Genomic DNA, 20374 nt, shown 5'->3' with positions numbered 1-20374 from the left:
TATTCAATAAAAGATTCCTGCAACATATTTCCTTGATCGCTCTTCTACTGGTCTTTGGTTAATTTACAACACGCACCACTGCGTTATTCTAATCTTACATGCCTTGACCTGATACTAGATGCTTGACATAATAATAGATGTCTTGGTAAAATTATGTCTAGAGTTAAATTATTATAACAGTGCAAGGGTATAAAATACTGATACTGTTTTTAATGTTGTTTTATTTCTAAAGCTCATCATTTATTCAAACTGTATTCACATTTGACATTTTCCCTTCATCCACACTGCAACATTTCTACATGCAAAGTTTTTGTGGCCTTCATCTGTTTTTGTTGATGTTTTCTTACTTGTGAACTGCAGAATCACATAATAATCTGTGTTTATCTGTGCTTAATGCCTCATGTGGCCTTTTGTTCCCCAAAGGCATGACATCATATTCATTAAGCTGTCAGTCAATCTTGGGGGCTGTGCCTAATTTCTAAACTATAAAACTATGTAAGCTGCCTGGCCTCATAATGTAATAACTTTTAAAAAAAAATGTCTGTATTTGTGAACCTGACAGAGTTTAATCAGTCTGATCGCTGTGAGCATTTCTCCTGTCCAGAGAGATCTGTATCTCCTGCAGTTTATATCTTACTGTACGTGTGTTCAGCTGCTGTGGTTCTGCTAACAGTGTGTGGAAATCTGCTGGTCATCATCTCTGTTCTTCACTTCAAGCAGCTTCACACACCAACCAACATGCTGGTGCTCTCTCTGGCTGTGTCGGATTTCCTCATTGGAGCTTTAGTGATGCCACCGGTGTTTATCTGGGCCATAGAGTCATGCTGGATATTTGATAAGGGGTATTGCATCAGTTTTTTGATGATTTCTTATGTTCTTACAAGCTTATCCATCTATAATATCGCTCTGATTGCTGTAGATCGGCATGTGGCTCTTTCAAACCCTTTTCTCTACACAAACACAATCTCTAAGCAGACAATGAGCATTGTGGTTTTTTCCAACTGGTCTGCTTCTCTGGGGTATAACATATCACTCTGTTATTTCAATGTAAGCTTCTCAAGTTGTCCTGGAGAGTGTTATCTTTTTCTGGATGAGGTTTGGTCTGTAATTGATCTTTTAGTAACATTTATATTTCCACTTTCTGTCATAATCATATTTTATACTCGAGTTTTTGTGATTGCTAAGAAACATGCCACTGCTATCAGAGAGCTTAATAATCACACACGACCTAAAACACAGAAAATCACCTCACACTCCATGAAATCTGAGAGAAAAGCAGCTAAAGTCCTCGGCATTTTAGTGTCTGTGTTTCTGGTGTGTTTACTTCCATATTTTATTTACAGTTTATTAGGTGATGTTATTGAACTTCAGGCAGAAACATTTGTGAAAGTCTTTATTGTGCTTTATCTTAATTCAACCATTAATCCAGTTATTTATGCTCTGTTTTACCCGTGGTTCAGGAGGTGCATTAAATTTATTATAACTTTGCAAATATTTCAGACAGACTCTGCATTAATCAATGTTCTTTCATAAATGTAGTTTGGACTTCATCTATGTATAAATGTATGTAAAAGAAATTCAGTGGGGTTCAAAAGTCTGAGACCACTCTGAATTTTGATTAATTTCAGGTTTAAATAAAAACAAAAACCTCCCAGATTTTCAAAGATTTAGAACAAAGATAGGAAATATCTCTTGAATGTTCAGTATTTAGGATTCATGTCTTGACAATGTCAGACAATGGATTTGATCTATGATGGAGAAGTTTTACAAAAATTTGGGAAAACCTTGGGTCTATACCAGCTGGACATTAATGTGGATCATATCATTTTAATAAATATTTTTTATAAAAGAATGTAAAATGGGATTTTACATGAAAGAATGTAAAAATCTACTGCTCATTCTATACACAGTGCTCCTTAAGTTCAAGGTACCTCCTTTTCCCTGTATATCTGAATCCTATTGTCCAGATCACTAGCAGACAATGCCCTTAGCATCCACTGCTATGCAGAAAGCACTCATAGCCAACAACAGATTTTGACTCCTCCTGGTGAACCCATGGATATTCCCAAAACAAATATATTCATGATCTAAACTCAATTTTTTTATCCTTACAAAACATATTTTACTTGCTGCATGTAAAAATCTTCAGTTGAAAAAAATCAGAGTGTGACAGATTAGCTGTGTAAGAGGAAAATGACAGCTGATTGTCCATGGTTACCTTAAGGGTGTGTGCAGTGACCAAAGGTGAGATCAGTGAGTCTCTAGAGAGTGTCCCTCGAGGTCTGGAAGAGACAGACTGCTAATTGTAAATAGTGTGTTTAAGGGATTTAGAAATAAAGGAGAGAAGTAATACAGGTCTGTAGTAGCTGATATCTGCCGTATCAGAGCAGGTTTCTTCAGGATAGGAATATCACTTGCTCTGTTTAAGGTAGTTGGTACATGACCAGATGATAGAGCCATTAATGAACATTTAACCATCTTAATTTCCCCCTGGGGATTAGTTAAGTTATTCTATTCTATTCTATTCTATTCTATTCTATTCATTCTTAAGTTTCCACCTAATCCTCTGTGTTTGAGGTTAAAAATAGATTGAGGCCATCACTGGGCATTGTGGTCATGTTAACATGACACATCTGTGTGCCACTGAAACAATTATGAAAACAATCAAACTTGATTCAACGTTTCCTTCACTGGCTATCTTCTCCCATGCTTATGAGAACAAAGAGAAAAAGATCTGCTTTTGCAGTTTCTTTCCTCCTGAGATTCTTGCTGAGAAAAAAAAGCTGCAGCCAAAACCCATCCAATGGCGCTTCAGACTTGTGAACAAAAACGAGTCTGATGGAGGACATGTGGTCTGCAGTCATCCTCTGGTAACCAGCTGCAAGCATTTCCATTCCACAAAAAGCTGTGAGCTGATCCACCCATTTTCAGACTCTGATAACTGCCTAGTCTAGACTCCAACAAATCCATTCAGCAAATGCACACATCTTCTTGAAGGTACCTATTAAAGGAGTGCAACATCCAGCAGCATTAAATCCAGATGAGATCCAATGTTGTAGTTTTTCCTTCTTCTGCGTTCATTCAGAAACACGTTTAGTTCCAGAAGTTCCAGAAGACTTGAATGTCTCCCAAGACTCTTGAGGGTGGACAAGAGGGTCTTGTGGTTACTGTGTCAAATGCCATCAAAAGGTTGAGGAGGATGAGGACAGATGAAGCTTGGCTGATCTAGCAGCATTTAGCTTCTCAGTGTGGAATGTGTCACTTTAAAGCCAGTTTTCAAAGAAAGAAGTGATACTGGCCTGTAGTTATGATGTTTGAGGGATCCAGAGTAGGTCTTTAAATACTCTTTAAGTTATTTTGTAAAGATGGTCTAGAGCATAGTGGAAGGGATTGGATCCAGTGGGCAGGTGGTATTAATAGCAAGACTGGATAATCTGTAGAATTGTTTCTGCTGCTAAATTTGAAAAATTTGACAGTGAAGGAGTAGGGGAATCCTGGATGTGTAATGTAGCCATAGTCGGGACAGAAGTTAGGGTCTGGCAGATTTTCTCAGTCTTCTTATTGTAAAATGTGGCAAAGTCTGCAGCATTGTACTAACAGGGCAGTGAACTAGATCCTGACAACGTCAATTACACCAGCGGCAAAAGTTCAACATAGTCTCCACAACCTTTGTTGGGCATCTAGGAGCTTGTCGGACTCTGAGCAGGGCGAGGGTGAAGAATTGCCTCCTGTACCTGAGAGAGGGAGCTCCTCCTGATGGGAATCTCCCAAGGAGCTCTGTCCAAAAGGCAAATTAGGTCCACGAGTGAGACTCAGATGGCCAATGAGGAGACACCAGTAACAGGTGGACTCCATCATGGCATAAACTGGCTAGGACCCCCATGAGCAGAGCTAACAGGGAAAGCGTACAGACAGCCTCAGCTACGTTTGCACCATGTAAAAAGAGAAAGCCACAGGGGACAGTGGGTTGACAACTCAGAGGCAAACAAAGCCACTTCTGCCATAAGTATTCCACCACCTACAGGTGGAGATGCCATTCCCCAGGCCTCAGCCCCTGCTTCAGCAGGAAGCCTGTTTTCCGTTCATGTGCTCTGGAGTGTAAATCACTCTCAGTGAGAGAAATCTGATCTCTACCTTGGGCCAGATCTGGTGCACCAACCTGAACAGAGGGCATAAACACAGAATGTCCTAATGATTGATGAAGGGGACCACCAAAGGTAGACCTTGAGTTTCAGGAGGAAGTGTTTCAGCACTAGAAACAGCCCCAATCTAAAAGCAATCTGTCTCTGCCAAATGCCATGGGTGGGATGACCGTCTATGACTACTCCCCAACCTGAGAGGGGGGCGTCCGTTGAAAGATGAGAAACTGGGTCTGTCCACATAAGAAGGGTACACATAACCTTTATGACCCTGAAAAGGGTATCTGCAGGGGTGAAAACCTCTGCTCCTGTACCAGAGTTGAAATGGTCTCATCTATCGTCATGAGCTGAGCATCCTCTGCACCTGGGTGGCAGAGAGGCATTAGCCTAGTCAGATGTCCTTAACTGCAGAAAGGATGGAATCCCCCCAAGCGGGAAACAGATGTGCCCACATTGTGGTTGAATCCCAAACTATCTCCAAGAAGGTGATTCTCAGAGAGGGAGAAAGCACACACTTTGCTGGGTTGAGGCCTAGGGACTTCATGTGGGCAAGCACAGCATCTCAATGCCTCACTGTCACTTTCCTCAAGCAAGTCAAGATGAGCCTGTCATCTGGATAATTGAGTACATGGATGTCCTGGGGTGCAGTGATGCCAGAGCAGCCTCATGCAGTTTGTGAGGGTGAGCAAAAGATTGGGCCTAAAGAGAGAACCCAGCACCAGTACACATCACCCCAAAAGTGAACCAGAGGTGTCTCCTGTGCTCTGGAAATATGTTAAGCACCCCTTCAGGATTATCATCACAAACCCAGTCCTTAGATCTGATCTGCAACACAATGAACTTGATTGGTTACAACTCCAACTTGTATGTGTCAGCATTCAATTTGAGAACATGGGTCTAAAATTAGGCATAGCCCCCGTCCTTCTGGGAGGGGAATACTCACTACAACCCCTTTCTCAGATGCAAGAAAAGTTCCCACTGTGACACACCCAGAAGCTTCCACACTGCCAGGAGGTCTCAGAAAGGTGTTAGCCTCTTGCTGTTCTCACCTCGCCTAGTGCCCTGAAACAGCAAGCTGGCAAGGGCTAACCCAGGAGGTGGTGACATAAGGAGGAGGAGAATGGGTGGTCATGGCAGAATCCTGAAGCACCAGAGGTGGCAGAGTAAACAGTAGTGGAGATGGCCCTATAGAGGCATCCCTGAAAACCCTAGCCCTCTGGCATTAGGATTCCTTTTGGGCCCACCTGGCAGAAACGACCATCCCCAGGTCCTCTCTTAGCTTGGAGATCTTCCTCTAAGCTCTGGCCCGCCACCCAGATTTTACATGGCTGCAACACTATCCTTCTTTTCCTGCCTCAGCAGGCCCAGCTGGGGCCATCTACTGGTTGAAAGCCCTAGCTCCTCACTGCAGCAAGGGAACAGGCCCTTAGGAAACATCAGGGTATCTCTGTTATCTCTGTCAAATTGCCTCTCTAAGTCATAAAATGGCGAATGGCATGGGCCTTCTGCTTTGCTTTGAGTTCAGTGTCGGAACTCAGAGCCCCCTCCGAGTAGACATATCACCGGGTGGAATTTTTAGATTGTGTCTATTTCTCTTAGCTTTCCATAATCTTACCCAATGAACTCAATAAACTATAAAAACTTAGCCAAAATAAAAGAGATCTCAGTCAGCAGATGAGAAGAAGCAGGTTTCTTTGTTTAGCCATGCAGTCAACAACATGCATTTCTGAAGAGAGCAGCTGGTTGCTGCTCATGGCGCCTCCTTTTCTCTAATTTAAATATTTCCAGCAATTTCCCATTATATTCAATGTTTGACTACTTTAGTCTCTCCTTCCTTAGTTTACATACGTTTGCCATTTCCCATTATTTTCTTATTTGTCCCGATACCGTCCCTAAATTAATACCATTCTCCCTTTGATGACATCAATTTTCCTCCGTTCCAGTTCCCCTAATTTTTAGGCTAAGTCAACAATTTTTAAGACAAAATAGCGCTTACTTATAAGCGCCGCTTCCTTAACGGTTTCATTCGACCGCCACGTCCCAAGTTGCTTCCTCGGATCATCCTGATCTCGCACGTTGCAAGTATCCTGATCTCTTCCTCTATGTCATTCTGACTTTTTCTCTACCTGCTTAATCTAAGTTAGATGTTCTTTTTTTAATTCTTTTTTTTAAATAAGCCTTGCCATTATGCTGCCTCGTATCCTTCCCTCTTTTCATCACTGTCGGTTGCTGGTATTCCAATGCTATTGTCTCCCCTTGCCTACTCCCTACACTGTTTTCCTCTTGCCTTAGTGCATGTTCTCTCTTGTTGATTACATAGTCACGCGATATGCACTTCACTCATCTCTTCCCATTTCCCATTCTTCCTTCTAGCTCAGTCAGCCCACCGTGCTATCTTCTGGAGAAGTCCCAGGAGTGCTCTGCGATGCTATCACCAGTATCAGCTGTCTTGCCTGGCCATTGAGCTTACTGGTTTCCTGGAACACTGATCTGAATCCTCTATTCCTGAGTCTCCTCACCTCGCTCACCACATCGTGAGAGATAACATCTGTCTTGATCAGAGCACCCAATTTCACCCCAAAACCTGTGATCAGTTTACTCAGACCTTCTACTGGCATTGGACACGCACCACCTCTCAAGGCGTCCAGACTGAGGACTTCCCTACTGAGATCTCTTCTGATGGTTCTTTCTCTGACACCTCTTCACCTCCAAGCTCTCCTGACATTCCCCCAACTTCTCCTGGCTTTGTGCAGTTGCCTTACAGTACTCCTTCTTCTCCTGTCTATTCACCTCCAGTTTCTCCCACTGACTACTCTCCCACTTCTCCCCAGGAGCCTAAAGTTCCTTCTTCTACTATTAACCCTCTGGTTCCGCTGATCCCATTAGATAGGCTGACCGAGCTTTAACTACTAATGTTTCAATAAACCTTTTTTCTCTTTTCTATTTCCAATCTCAGTGTGGTTATTATGCTAGCACGCTACTATTAATAATTCTGCTTGATTATTATAAAGGCTATTCATGATTATCATAAAGGTTATACTTGATTGTAATAGACTTGTATTACTCAAAGCCAGCTACTTAATCAATAGCTAAATAATCTTGATAGATACACACTACTTTTAGGCAGAATATTGCTAAATCAAAACTAAATACATTATGTTTTAAGCTAAATTAAAGCTAGGTATATAATTCAAAGCTGGGTATATAATTTTTCTCCAACGTCAGACCTCATTGATGAGCCCCTCACCACAGACGAGCTCCTTTAGCAGGTCAGCTTGGTATGCTTGCAAAGCTGCCGTTGTTTGCAGCACCACACCGGCTTAACCTGTGGGATTGTAGGCCTTCCCTATAAGGCCAACAAGGCCCGACAGGGCCTCAATGGGAGTACAGACTTTCTCCATGCAGTCGATAGATAGATAGATAGATAGATAGATAGATAGATAGATAGATAGATAGATAGATAGATAGATAGATAGATAGATAGATAGATAGATAGATAGATAGATAGATAGATAGATAGATAGATAGAGTACTTTATTGATCCCGAAGGAAATTCCAGATATCCAGCAGCAATAGAGACAGTAACACAAAGACAGTTTGTAGATTGCACAGTGTATATCGTATAGTCAGTATACACAGGGTAATGTGATAACTGACCAGAAGTTACTAGTGCTATGCTAAGAAAGATATATAAGAAGCATATAAATAAAGCATATAAATCACAGTTTAAAGTGGGGGTGAATAAAAAAAATGAATGGGAAGTATAGCTCACAAGCATCTCTTCAACCCTAGGCTTCACTGAATACCCATGTTCATCAAGGCCCACAATGGCTGAATAGTCAGCAATGATTGAGGAGAACTGAAAAAATAAGGATTATTCCACAGCCTCGACAATGTGCAGGTCTGGGGAGATGCCTGCATGAAGGTCGAAGGCAGCATGAAGTTAGGCAGCGACTGTCACGCTCAGAGCAGACAACGCTAGCCTTGCATCAGGCCAATCAAAGCTAACAGCAACAGTGCATGTGATAACCTCCAGGAGTTTTTTGAACACCACAGAATGTTGTGGCAATTCATCTGCTGCTTGCTCCTTGTTGTCCATGTCATGCTCCTCATAGTCTGATGCAGACAGCATTATATCCTCATCTAGGTCAGGAGAAATCACAACGCGAGCTCCCAGAGGCCAACTGGAAGTATTAGAGTCAACCCTTTTATCGTCCGATAAAAGGAAAGTGAACATGGAATCAGCTTAGCGACACATGAAACTCAATCAGGGATCTGATTTGTTGAAAAAAGTCGACTGCTGTTTGCCCCACACGTTGATATATATAATCACTATGGCAACCTCTACTGGTGACTTCTTAATACAAAGACTGGCAACTTGTATCACTAAAATCACTGTATGTGTGAACAATGCTTTAATCTGCCTGTAATAAGGTTATTTATTTAACCATGCAGCTTGACAGCTTTTCTGTAAAACTGAACACTACAATTAAGGACACTAGATTATTTGTATCACCCTGGATGCCTTGGTGTAACTCTGTGTGCCGTGGAATAACCTTCAATGCCTTGGCATAACACTTAATGCCTTGATGTAATCTGAGAAACCCTGGGAGCTCTGCAAAAACCATCTATGCTTTATTCTAATCTTAGATGCTTTGACCTGATACTAGATGCTTGACATAATAATAGATGTCTTTGAAATTTTATGTGGTGTTAAATTTCACAACAACATTTATCACATTTTCCCTTCATCCACACTGCAATATTGCAATGTTTTTGTGGCCTTCATCTGTTTTTGTTGATGTTTTCCTACTTGTAAACTGCAGAATCACATAATAATCTGTGTTTATCTGTGCTTAATGCCTCATGTGGTCTTTTGTTCCCCCAAGGCATGACATCATATTCACTAAGCTGTCAATCAATCTTGGGGGGTGTGCCTAATTTCTAAACTATAAAACTATGTAAGCTGCCTGGCCTTTAATTAATTTGACCATAATGTAATAGCCTTTTTTAATTAAATGCCTGTATTCATGACAGACAGAGTGACAGACCTGACAGAGTTTAATCAGTCTGATCGCTGTGAGCATTTCTCCTGTCCAGAGAGATCTGTATCTCCTGCAGTTTATATCTTACTGTACGTGTGTTCAGCTGCTGTGGTTCTGCTAACAGTGTGTGGAAATCTGCTGGTCATCATCTCTGTTCTTCACTTCAAGCAGCTTCACACACCAACCAACATGCTGGTGCTCTCTCTGGCTGTGTCGGATTTCTTCATTGGAGCTTTAGTGATGCTGCCTGTGTTTATCTGGACAATCGAGTCATGTTGGATATTTGATAAGGGGTATTGCATCAGTTTTTTGATGATTGCTTATGTTCTTACAAGCTTATCCATCTATAATATCGCTCTGATTGCTGTAGATCGGCATGTGGCTCTTTCAAACCCCTTTCTCTACACAAACACAATCTCTAAGCAGACAATGAGCATTGTGGTTTTTTCCAACTGGTCTGCTGCTCTGGGGTATAACATACACAAACATAAATAACATAAATAACATAAAGCATGGAATTGTCCAAAATGTCTTGGTATGCTGAAGCATTCAGAGTTCCTTTCACTGGAACTAAGGGGCCAAGCCCAGCTCCTGAAAAACAACCCCACACCATAATCCCCCTCCACCAAACTTTACACTTGGCACAATGCAGTCAGACAAGTACCGTTCTCCTGGCGACCGCCAAACCCAGACTCGTCCATCAGATTGCCAGATGGAGAAGCGCGATTGGTCACTCCAGAGAACGCGTCTCCACTGCTCTAGAGTCCAGTGGCGGTGTGCTTTACACCACTGCATCCGACGCTTTGCATTGCACTTGGTGATGTATGGCTTGGATGCAGCTGCTCGGCCATGGAAACCCATTCCATGAAGCTCTCTGCGCACTGTTCTTGAGCTAATCTGAAGGCCACATGAATTTTGGAGGTCTGTAGTGATTGACTCTGCAGAAAGTTGGCGACCTCTTCGCACTATGCGCCTCAGCATCCGCTGACCCCGCTCCGTCAGTTTACGTGGCCTACCACTTCGTGGCTGAGTTGCTATCGTTCCCAAACACTTCCACGTTCTTATAATACAGCTGACAGTTGACTGTGGAATATTTAGGAGCGAGGAAATTTCACGACTGGATTTGTTGCACAGGTGGCATCCTATCACAGTTCCACGCTGGAATTCACTGAGCTCCTGAGAGCGACCCATTCTTTCACAAATGTTTGTAAAAACAGTCTGCATGCCTAGGTGCTTAATTTTATACACCTGTGGCCATGGAAGTGATTGGAACACCTGATTCTGATTATTTGGATGGGTGAGCGAATACTTTTGGCAATATAGTGTATTTGGTGTCTGTGAGGGTGTGGAGACTGTTCCTGTATGGGTTGGATCCTGTGCTGAACCTGTTAAAAATACACATTCAGTTCATTGGCTTTGTCAAAGCTGCCCCCTGCTGACGATCCTTCATGTTGAAGCCTGTGATTTGCTTCATGTCCATCCACACGTCCTTGATGTTGTTTTGCTGAATTTTACTCTCCAGCTTCTGCCGGTACGAGTCTTAACACTCGATCAGTCTTGTCTTCAGTTGACACTGTATCCTTTAAAGGTCTTCCTTGTCACCAGACCTGAAAGCCTTTTTCTTCTTGTTCAATAGATCTTTCAGGTCACTGGTGATCCAAAGTTTATCTCATACATGAGGTGAAAGTGAGGCAATCGGAAGCAGTCTGCTCATATTTGTGTAACAAAGTTAAACATTTCTCAACTTTGTCATGGTACTAGACACACAAACATCTAGTCAGCAATGGCTGCTGTTATTCATGTTGCTGGAAGTCACCAGCTCTCATTGAAAATATACGGTTTTCCAGTCGCTTTCTCACTGCAAGTGGCTGAATGTTTAAACATAGCATAAGCTTTGTCACCAGCCAGCTTTAACAAGCTAAACAAGTCAACTAGTAACTGGCTAACTTTAAAAAGGCACAGATAGCTAACTAATCACTAGCCCACAATAAATAGTAAACATAGTTGACTGAAACTAGTGCTTAGATGTTTGCTAGCAAACTTTAACTATAAATAAAAACAGCAGGATAACACTAGACCAAAGCATAATCATCATCCGAGTTTAAGTAGTAAAAGTAGTTAAGACTAGCACTAAGCTTAATCATTTCTTACTGGAACAATACGAGTGAGTCGGCTCTTTTAAATGAAAAGGATTCATTTTTGATACAGTATATTCCACACAGAAAAGCCAATGAACCGGAAGAATCGACTCTAATAAGTGAGCTGAGGAGAATGATCCGATTCACTAACACACTGAATCGTTATCACAGCTATGATGCAATTCAGTAGAACTGCAGTTAAGAGCTTTGGCCAGAAGATGGTGCTGTTTTCATGAGATATTCGCTATCACTGTTCTTATGTTTATAGGTCTCGCCTGATTTTTGTATATTATCTCTTTAATCGTAAATAATAAAAAATTGGCGAAGCTCCTAAAATTTGATGTTTTTTAATGCGTGACATGATCTTATCATTTTACTTTTTGCTGTATGTTTTGAGAATAAGGTTTGAATTTTTATGCCTTTTTTGGGGAAGGGGCTTTTATTTTAAAAGGTTTTAAAAACGCACAGGAACGAAAAACAAAACAAGAAAAAAAAAATGAGAAAATTAAATATTATTTCCACCCCCTGCAGTTTTATTACACTTTATTATAGTGATGTTACTGATTGTAGTTTCTGTTAATTATATATATATATATATATATATATATATATATATATATATATATATATATATATATATATATATAGTTATTATTATTTATTTCAAATTAAATAAGGCTTGATTTTATAAGAACAGAGAACTATAAATATATTTATATACATATCAGTTATACTTGTTTATATACTTTTATTATGCCTATAATTAATAAAGTGAAATGTATTTTATACTATTTATATTTGTTTTAATATAGTAAGTAAATCAGAAAAGAAAAAAATCTATAAAACTTCACCTTTAATTACATTGTTATAGAAAGATTATAAGCACTAAATAGATAAGTAGACTCATCAATTATGTTATTTTGAATACATTATAATGTGAGGCGCGCTGCTGTGTATTGACTTTAATTTAAAAAATAAAAGTAATTTTTGTTTTTGTCAAATCTGACTTTTAATATATGACCCTGGAGACGGAAAACTATCGACCAATCACCGTGCAAGGGGCGGGGCTAAAGTGCTCGAGTTGAATTTTTTTTTTAAACCGGGTGTCACTTCTGCTGCGGAAGAAACTTTCGGCACCTCTGATTGAAGTCGGCAACTTTAATCAGTTTGTAGCAAATCCTGACTCTTTGTAGTTTTAATTAGAGACATTTTGCGTGTTTTATTTGTTAAAGGAAATAATTTGTATCTGTTTAAAAAGATAAACGCGAACATACACACTCTCTAACCCTAACTTAGTCAGCTGGTTAAGTAAAGTTGATTAAAGTTAAAGTTTATAACAGAATATTTCTGCTACATTTAATTGGTTCTAAACAAGCTTTTTTTGAGTGATCTACCTGTTCAGAGAATCTGATCTGGTCTGGTCTGTATGTTGAATCTGACACTGGATCAGACATCATGGGAGACCCGAGAAACTCAGATGGTGAGGCGAATGAGAAATGTTTCTCCAACAGCGAAGCACAGACTGAAAGCCCAGTTCAGGTCTTCTCGGAGCCCAGCGCGGCTTCTCGGGATCAGATGGAGACCCGTTTGTACAAGAGGAGATGGCTGATCGTGTTCCTGTTCAGCTCTTATTCACTGTGTAACTCGTACCAGTGGATCCAGTACGGCATCATCAACAACATTTTCATGAAGTTCTACAACGTCGACTCCTTCACCATAGACTGGATGTCCATGATCTACATGCTCACCTACATCCCACTCATCTTCCCCGTCACGTGGCTCCTGGACAAGAAGGGGCTCCGCGTGGTGGCGCTCGCCGCCACGGCCCTCAACTGCACCGGGACCTGGATCAAAGTGGCCAGCGCCAAGCCCAACCTTTTTCCCGTCACCTTTCTAGGTCAGGTGATGTGCTCCGTTGCTCAGGTGTTCATCCTCGGGATGCCTTCGCGCATCGCCTCGGTGTGGTTCGGGTCCAATGAGGTTTCCACCGCATGCTCTATCGGGGTTTTTGGAAATCAGGTGTGTTAATTGAGGAATATTTTAATGATTAATTATTGTTCAATCTTTCTAATAATCTGCCCCATCAACTCTGATGTTCCTGTCCAGTACGTGACACTGGGAATGAGACACAAAACAGATATCAAACATCTTACACGTGAACACAGGGGCCATAAGCCAGGGTCTGACCAGAATCATTTTATTTATATTCCAAAAGATGGAGGATATTATTAGCTAATATGATGGGCTTACTGGGTGTGTAGGGGTGATGAAGTACTGTCCAGTGCTAGTGCCTTCCCAGATGTGTTGGAAATTCCACTTAAAATCTGCCTGGAGGAGGTATTCAGAATCGAGCATACCTGGAAGAACGGCATCGCTAAACAGGCTAGTGTAGTGTTCTTTATCTTCAAAAGAAGAGGAATGGTGGAAGACGGTGCCTTGAGCAGCTTCAATATCACTACAGATGAAGGTTTCAGTCCTTGAGAAGCCTCGTATCCTCACATGCAGGCTTTGGTCCGGGCCTAATGCCAGGGAGTTGAAGGTTAACTGTTTTTTTTTCTTCTGAAATTTATTAAACATAAGAAAAGTTCTGTTTCTCAGGAGTTAAATGTATTCGAGGGAAGCAGGTCACTTCACAAGCTTTAAGCCTCATTAAGCTTCGTTAAGAAAACAGGTCACGCTGGGGTAAAGTCCTCTTCCATAGCTTGTTAGGTATTTTTTTCTTCTGACAGTCAAATCTCACAGAATTGTAATTTCTCACAGTGTTAATACACCACCATCACTAACAGGCTTGAGATGATTCTCCAAAACCACGAAAACCAGTACAGGCTTCACCTCACCACACTGACATCAGCGTGACTGTGAGCTCCTGAAGGGCCAGAAGCAAAAAATTTTTTTTAAATAAATTCCACCAATAGTCTAAGCTGTGAATCGGAATAGTACGTTATCGCTGTTAAAGCGTATGAGCTATGATATTTCTGGGTTAGCCTTCGCAACTATCAGTTCCTAGCTTCTTAGCTTTAGCTCAACATACAGACATGGTCACTTGTCACATCTGTAACACTCACTCTGCAGGTCACTTCACTCATTACCTGTTAGCTGACTAGCGTGTTGCTAACAAAAGACAAAAACCTAGGCTCCACCACCGCTTCGAATGCTGAACGCGCCAAAGTAGAAAATGACCTCATAATAATCTGGATTTTACTATCAATGTCAAATGCAGTGCTTATAACACCCCAGCGTTCATGCTAGACCACTCCAGGCGGTTTAGGAGGTCTTTTGTTTCGACCCCTGACCCTTTCTAGTTCAGTGGGCCTGGAAGTAGCTCATGGTGGATTTGAGATCCTGATCATTAGACTGATTCTTCCACCTTCCTGTGTAACGCTCGCTATGTAACTGACCATCTCAGATCCACCTCTAGGCACCTCATCACAACCTACTCCCTGGACTCCGGAGTGATTGTGGCCAAAGAGTTTCATTTATTTATTTATTTATTTATTTATTTATTTATTTTTCACTTCATTAGTCCACAGCACTTGCTTTCCAAATGCCCTTTGGCTGATCTAGACGCCGTTCTGCGTTCACCGGACATCGATGATTGTGATGGGCTCTCAGGTTTGGCTTGTTTCTGATGACTCTTCTATGCAGATCATGAGCCACAGCTCTCCTGTGTTAAATGAACCTTCTCGTCTAGGTCCTTCGGCATCATGCGGGAGTTTGATTTTGCATGCAGGTCGTTCTGTTTCCATTTATTAAAGACGCTTCCAGCAGTAGACATGGTGTGAGCTGGAAGTGTTATTCATTGCATTTTCCTTCTTTGTAGCTGATTTATCAGATGCTGCTTAGAGAAATTCATGCTTGTTTAAAAATAATTTATTATCCTGTGAAATAATAATCAACAATCATCAGACGATTTCTGATCTGGAGAATCAATCCTAAACGACTCGATTTAGGCTTAGTGAAGTCATTCAATTCTGGGACTTTACTTTTAAATACACCTGTGTAATAATTTAGAATTCTTTGTTTTGTTTTTTTTTATCACTTTACATGTCTAGACAACAAGTGAATACAATTCTGTTAATGAAAGAACTTCCAAAGCTGTTGGTTGACTCCGCCCATTTCGTGAGTTAATAAGATTGCAATGTTTTGTTGTTAGCCAGAAACATAAACCAGAAGCTCCTCCTTCAACACTGGTTAGGACTTTTCTAATAGTGATGTTAATTGAAATATCTTCTTCTTCATCTGGTTTGTTCCTCGTAGCTTGGCATCGCCATTGGATTCTTGGTTCCACCAATCCTGGTTCCAAATGTCGAGGACATGGACGAGCTGGCCAGTCACATTGTAGTGATGTTCTACATCACAGCGGGTGTGGCCACGTTCCTCTTCATCCTGGTGCTCATCGGTAAGGAAGCCGCGATGATGTCACTGAGCTGAGACTCAAAACGTTCAGACAGTCAGTTAAAGGTCAGATCTTCTCACTTGTTCTGATCTTCATGGTATTTTTATGACTCCAGCAATTTCTTTTTCCTAATAATGTATTTCTCAGCGTTTTTTTTTTAAAGACGCTTACGATTTCCGAAGCAACTTTACAGGAAAACTAGAGCTGTGGAATGTTTAGTTTAGTAAGATTTAGCTTTCTACTAAATTTTTAAGCTGAGCATGAACTTGGTTTGAAATGAAAACAGCATGCGGTAAATTTGATGGTAATTTAGGGTTTAATCCCACATTCTGAACCTGAGCTCAGGAACTAGGCTTTGTTTTTCTCAGATTGATGAATCACACGGTTGAACTGGTTCACTTCTGCATTTCTCTTTGTTTTGTGCTGTCACTCACATTTCACTATCTGCTCATGTGATCAGTGCTGAAACATCTGACTGTCAGAGAGACCGAGAGAGAATCGCTGAAGAACACCACCACTTCATCATCTCTCTCTCTCTCCTTCTGTCTTTCTCTCTCTCATTCTCTCTCTCTCTCTCTGTCTGTCTCTCTCCTTCCCTCTGTCTGTCTGTCTCTCTGTCTGTCTCTTTCTCCATCTGTTTGTCTCTCTGCTTGTCTGTCTGTCTGCCTCTCCCACTGTCTGTCTGTCTGTTTCTCTGCCTCTCTGTCTCTCTCTGTCTGTCTGTCTGCCTCTCTGTCTCTCTCTGTCTGTCTCTTCCTCTCCCTCCCAACCTTCTGTCTCCCACTTTTTCATTCCCTCCACCTCTCCTTTTGTCTATCTTTCTCTCTCTTTGTCTCTCCTTTTATTCTGGTCTCTGTTATGTTGTCTATCTTGCTCTCTGTCCTTGTCTTTGTTTCTTTTTCTGTCTGTTTCTTTCTTTTCATTCTCTCTCTCTCTCTCTCTCTCTCTCTCTCTCTGCCCCTCCCATGCAGCAGAATTAACACCCTGTTCTTTACCACAGATTATGAGATTAAACTCACAGCCTTTACACCCTGATTAAGCAGAAGATTATTTCAGATTAAAGACAGAATGATGAAGATCGTACACACAGAGTGACTCCACCTTTATCCCTTTATCCATGTACTGACTGAATGAGAAAAGAATAAACTGTGTGCTGTGAGCTTCATATTAGAGTTCTGTTCAGGCAGGATTAGTGTGTGTGTGTGTGTGGGAGAGAGAGAGAGAGAGAGAGAGAGAGAGAGCACAAAGCATTTTTAACACTGATCTTATATAATGCAATGTTAACCAACATCAATTCCTAATACTCTCTCTCTCTCATCCTCTCTCACTCTCTCTCTGTCTCTCTCTCTCTCTCTCTCTTTCTCATATCCACTCTCATTCTCTCTCTGTCTCCCTCACCCCCCCCTTTCTCTCTCTCTCATATCCACTCTCATTCTCTCTCTGTGTCTCTCATCCCCCTCACCCTCTCTCTCTCTCTCTCTCTCTCTCTCTGTCTCTCTCTCACTCCCTCTCTCTCAGTGTTTCAGGAGAGACCAGCTCTTCCTCCGTCTCAGTCTCAGGCTGCAGCTCGTCTGATTCCCACAGAGAGTTATTCATACTCTTCCTCAATCCTTCGGCTTCTTCGCAACACTCCCTTCATCGTGCTCCTCATCAGCTACGGTAACACACACACACACACACACACACACACACACAGTAACAGCTCTGACAGTAGTTGTAACAGATTGATGTGGTCATAAACATAGTCACTGTTTCAGTTATCATCCAATCAGAGCTCAGAATTCTCCCTCAGTAACAGAAACACTAAACACAGCTCATGTCCAAAGTAGAGCTGGAATAAAGGGATTATAAAACACACAGTGAAAAGAACACTGTGACCCTGGGTCAAATACACACACACACACACACACACTTTACAGAGACGTCCCCAGATTTCTGCTGCAGTCATCAGTTTATGTAAAAATCAATACATATACCTTTCATTGTAATTCCTAGTAGGAGACATGAGGAAGTGTTTCAGCTAATGACGCTCTTTAGCGTGTTAGCTAACACATTTTTTTGCAAATAGAAAACTTGATCATATCAGCACCTCCTCCTTACGAATCCCCCTTGCTATAGAAACGTATCAGAACTGTCAGAGCTGCTGGTGTAGAAAACTAATCCACACCTACTGACCAATCAGAGTCCAGAATTTTGTTTGCACGCTTTCAGGGTTGAACGTGGGCTGTTTTTATGCTGTGGGGACGCTGCTCAACCAGATGATCATCAAACACTACCCGGTGAGTTTAAAGCAGATTTTACTACAGATCTGTTATAACCTCATTGTCCATCGCAGCTTCTCTCTGGTCCTGACACTGTGGCACACGGGAGCATCGTCTCCTTCACAGTTACATCAACACTTTTCCAGACGCTTTTCCCTCGTTTCCCGCCTCAGGTTGCCGAGATACGCTCACAGTTGATTTGCTCGTAAACCAAGCGGCCATGTTTAACACACACAACCTCTGAATGTCGGTTCAAACCACGAAACTTCAGCTAGGTTTAATGAAGAAACAACAAAACAAATTCTGGTTCATTTTAAGGGGCCTGAGTGATACGATAATAATATCATATCGTATCAAGATTTGGAGTGATGTTAAAGTACCAGCAAAAAAATAAATAAGTAAATAAATGAATGAAAATAAATGAATAAATACCTTTTAATTTACTAAATAAACCTTTAAAAATGGAGTGTTTATATAACATTTTTAGATCTATGGAAGATATCTACAAAAAAATAAACTTTAAAATCTTTTTAAAGCGTCACGTCCGCTGTAGACGTGAAAAACGGAGCTTATCACGTCACGTGATTATTTACATTGTCATATCGTATCCAACTCTGATTAAAGAGCCGGCCTTCACCTTTGACCTCAGCAGCAGGCGGTGAGCAGAAATCTCTGCCCCCTGGTGTGTCCCGTGCTCTGGGAATAGCTCCAGCCTTGCTGCTTACACGTCCGATTCCACTTCCTGTGGGAGGAGTTTAACAACACACTCCTGCTAGAGATAGGAGCGGTGTACAGCCGGCAACAACGAATACACAAAGTAGTCGTGTCCTCTTCAAACCGCTGAACTGATCGAATAGCAGGAATCCTCTCTGGAATGTTTAAGTTAAGATTGTGTTACACGTTCTCGTCGTCCTCAACCCCGCTTTTCTTTATTACCGAGATGCCGAACCTGTACAGCGTGCAACCTTGAGCTGTTAGAATGTTACGGCTTGTTGCTTAGCAACAGAAACCCAATCAGAAACTCGACATCGCTTCCATGCTTCTGGGTCTCATCCTCGCAAGGTTTTTATCCAGTCAGGGTCGTTTACATGCAAATATGGGGTTTGTGAAAAAGCTCTAGCTACACGACCCCGTGTAGCCGCAGTTCACTAGGACCCTGGGGCCTGTTTCTCATTAGTGTAATTATAATAATAATAGTTATTATTCTTAATTGTTCCAATAGTACAGATGTCCCACTGTATGCAGAATCTGGTAGAAAGTCGATTTATTTATATAATAATTTACATAATAATTTATTTAAACAATATTTACAGCAAAGGAATGTTTACTGAATGTAACTGAGTATGCATTTTATTTTTTTTAACACAAAACTCTGAGGATCGTTCAGCTGAACGCTGTTCTAATGTTAAACCTGATCCACCAGAACATTCAGAAATGTTCACGCCTGTTTAAAGGGCAGTGTCTGTTTAAGGGAAAACATTCATCTGTTTACACCAACCAGCAACCTTCACCCCATGTGTGTGTGTGTGTGTGTGTGTGTTACAGAATGACAAAATTTTTCAGATGATTTCTAAATGTTAAAAAACACCAAAAATGATCTACAGAATCATAACTGAGAATGGATAATGCAGATGTTCTAGCTAAAGTCGTTAACTGCAGTTAAATGTAGAAATCCTACAATTATTACAGCTGAGACCAGATCTCTCTCTCTCTCTCTCTCTCTCTCACACACACACACACACAGGAATGAAATGAATCAGTAAGAATGGAATGGTGTAGGTGTGTGTAATGATCATGTTAAAGCTGCTTGAGTAACACACACACACACACACACACACACACACACACGGGGATGAAATGAATCAGTAAGAATGGAATGGGGTGAGAGTGTGTGAGGTGGGAGTGTGTGAGGTGGGAGTGTGTGAGGTGGGAGTGTGTGTGTGTGGATGATGTTAAATCTGCTGGTGTTTCAGGGTGAAGAGGTGAATGCTGGGAGAATCGGCCTCACCATCGTCATTGCCGGTATGGTCGGTTCGCTCATCTGTGGGATCTGGCTGGACAGAACCAAAACCTACAAGTAAGAGAAAGAATCTCTGACCTCCACACTGCCCTCCACACTGCCCTCCACACTGCCCTCCACTCTGAGCTCCACTCTGAGCTCCACTCTGAGCTCCACACTGCCCTCCACACTGCCCTCCACACTGCCCTCCACACTGAGCTCCACTCTGAGCTCCACTCTGAGCTCCACACTGAGCTCCACACTGCCCTCCACACTGCCCTCCACACTGCCCTCCACACTGCCCTCCACACTGCCCTCCACACTGCCCTCCACACTGAGCTCCACTCTGAGCTCCACTCTGAGCTCCACACTGAGCTCCACACTGCCCTCCACTCT

General features: G+C 41.7%; 2 protein-coding genes across 3 annotated transcripts in view; both read left to right on the top strand.

Annotated features, from left to right (window-relative positions):
- Positions 1-537: 537 nt before the first annotated feature.
- Positions 538-1533, top strand: LOC131354982 (trace amine-associated receptor 13c-like). Its single transcript, XM_058393127.1, has one exon. It carries the CDS (start codon positions 538-540, stop codon positions 1531-1533), a length of 996 nt encoding a protein of 331 aa, XP_058249110.1.
- Positions 1534-12411: 10878 nt separating this feature from the next.
- Positions 12412-20374, top strand: part of flvcr2b (FLVCR heme transporter 2b) — a 20147-nt gene continuing 12184 nt past the window's right edge. For both annotated transcript variants that reach the window (XM_058392699.1, XM_058392700.1), the window contains exons 1-5: positions 12412-13341; positions 15580-15721; positions 17237-17377; positions 17930-17997; positions 19953-20056. In XM_058392699.1, the coding sequence (XP_058248682.1) occupies positions 12778-13341; positions 15580-15721; positions 17237-17377; positions 17930-17997; positions 19953-20056 (1019 nt within the window). In that variant the 5' untranslated portion in view covers positions 12412-12777. The remainder of the gene's footprint in view (positions 13342-15579; positions 15722-17236; positions 17378-17929; positions 17998-19952; positions 20057-20374) is intronic.

This window comes from Hemibagrus wyckioides, linkage group LG06 (genome assembly GCF_019097595.1).
Source record: "Hemibagrus wyckioides isolate EC202008001 linkage group LG06, SWU_Hwy_1.0, whole genome shotgun sequence".
Classification (NCBI taxonomy): domain Eukaryota; kingdom Metazoa; phylum Chordata; class Actinopteri; order Siluriformes; family Bagridae; genus Hemibagrus; species Hemibagrus wyckioides.
Note: the sequence above shows the minus strand (reverse complement) of the source record. Positions and strands in the feature narration are given on the sequence as shown.

What these genes read in the sequence shown, in the direction of transcription:
- LOC131354982 (XM_058393127.1), top strand. Translation starts at nt 538, where the DNA reads ATGTCTGTATTTGTGAACCTGACAGAGTTTAATCAGTCTGATCGCTGT.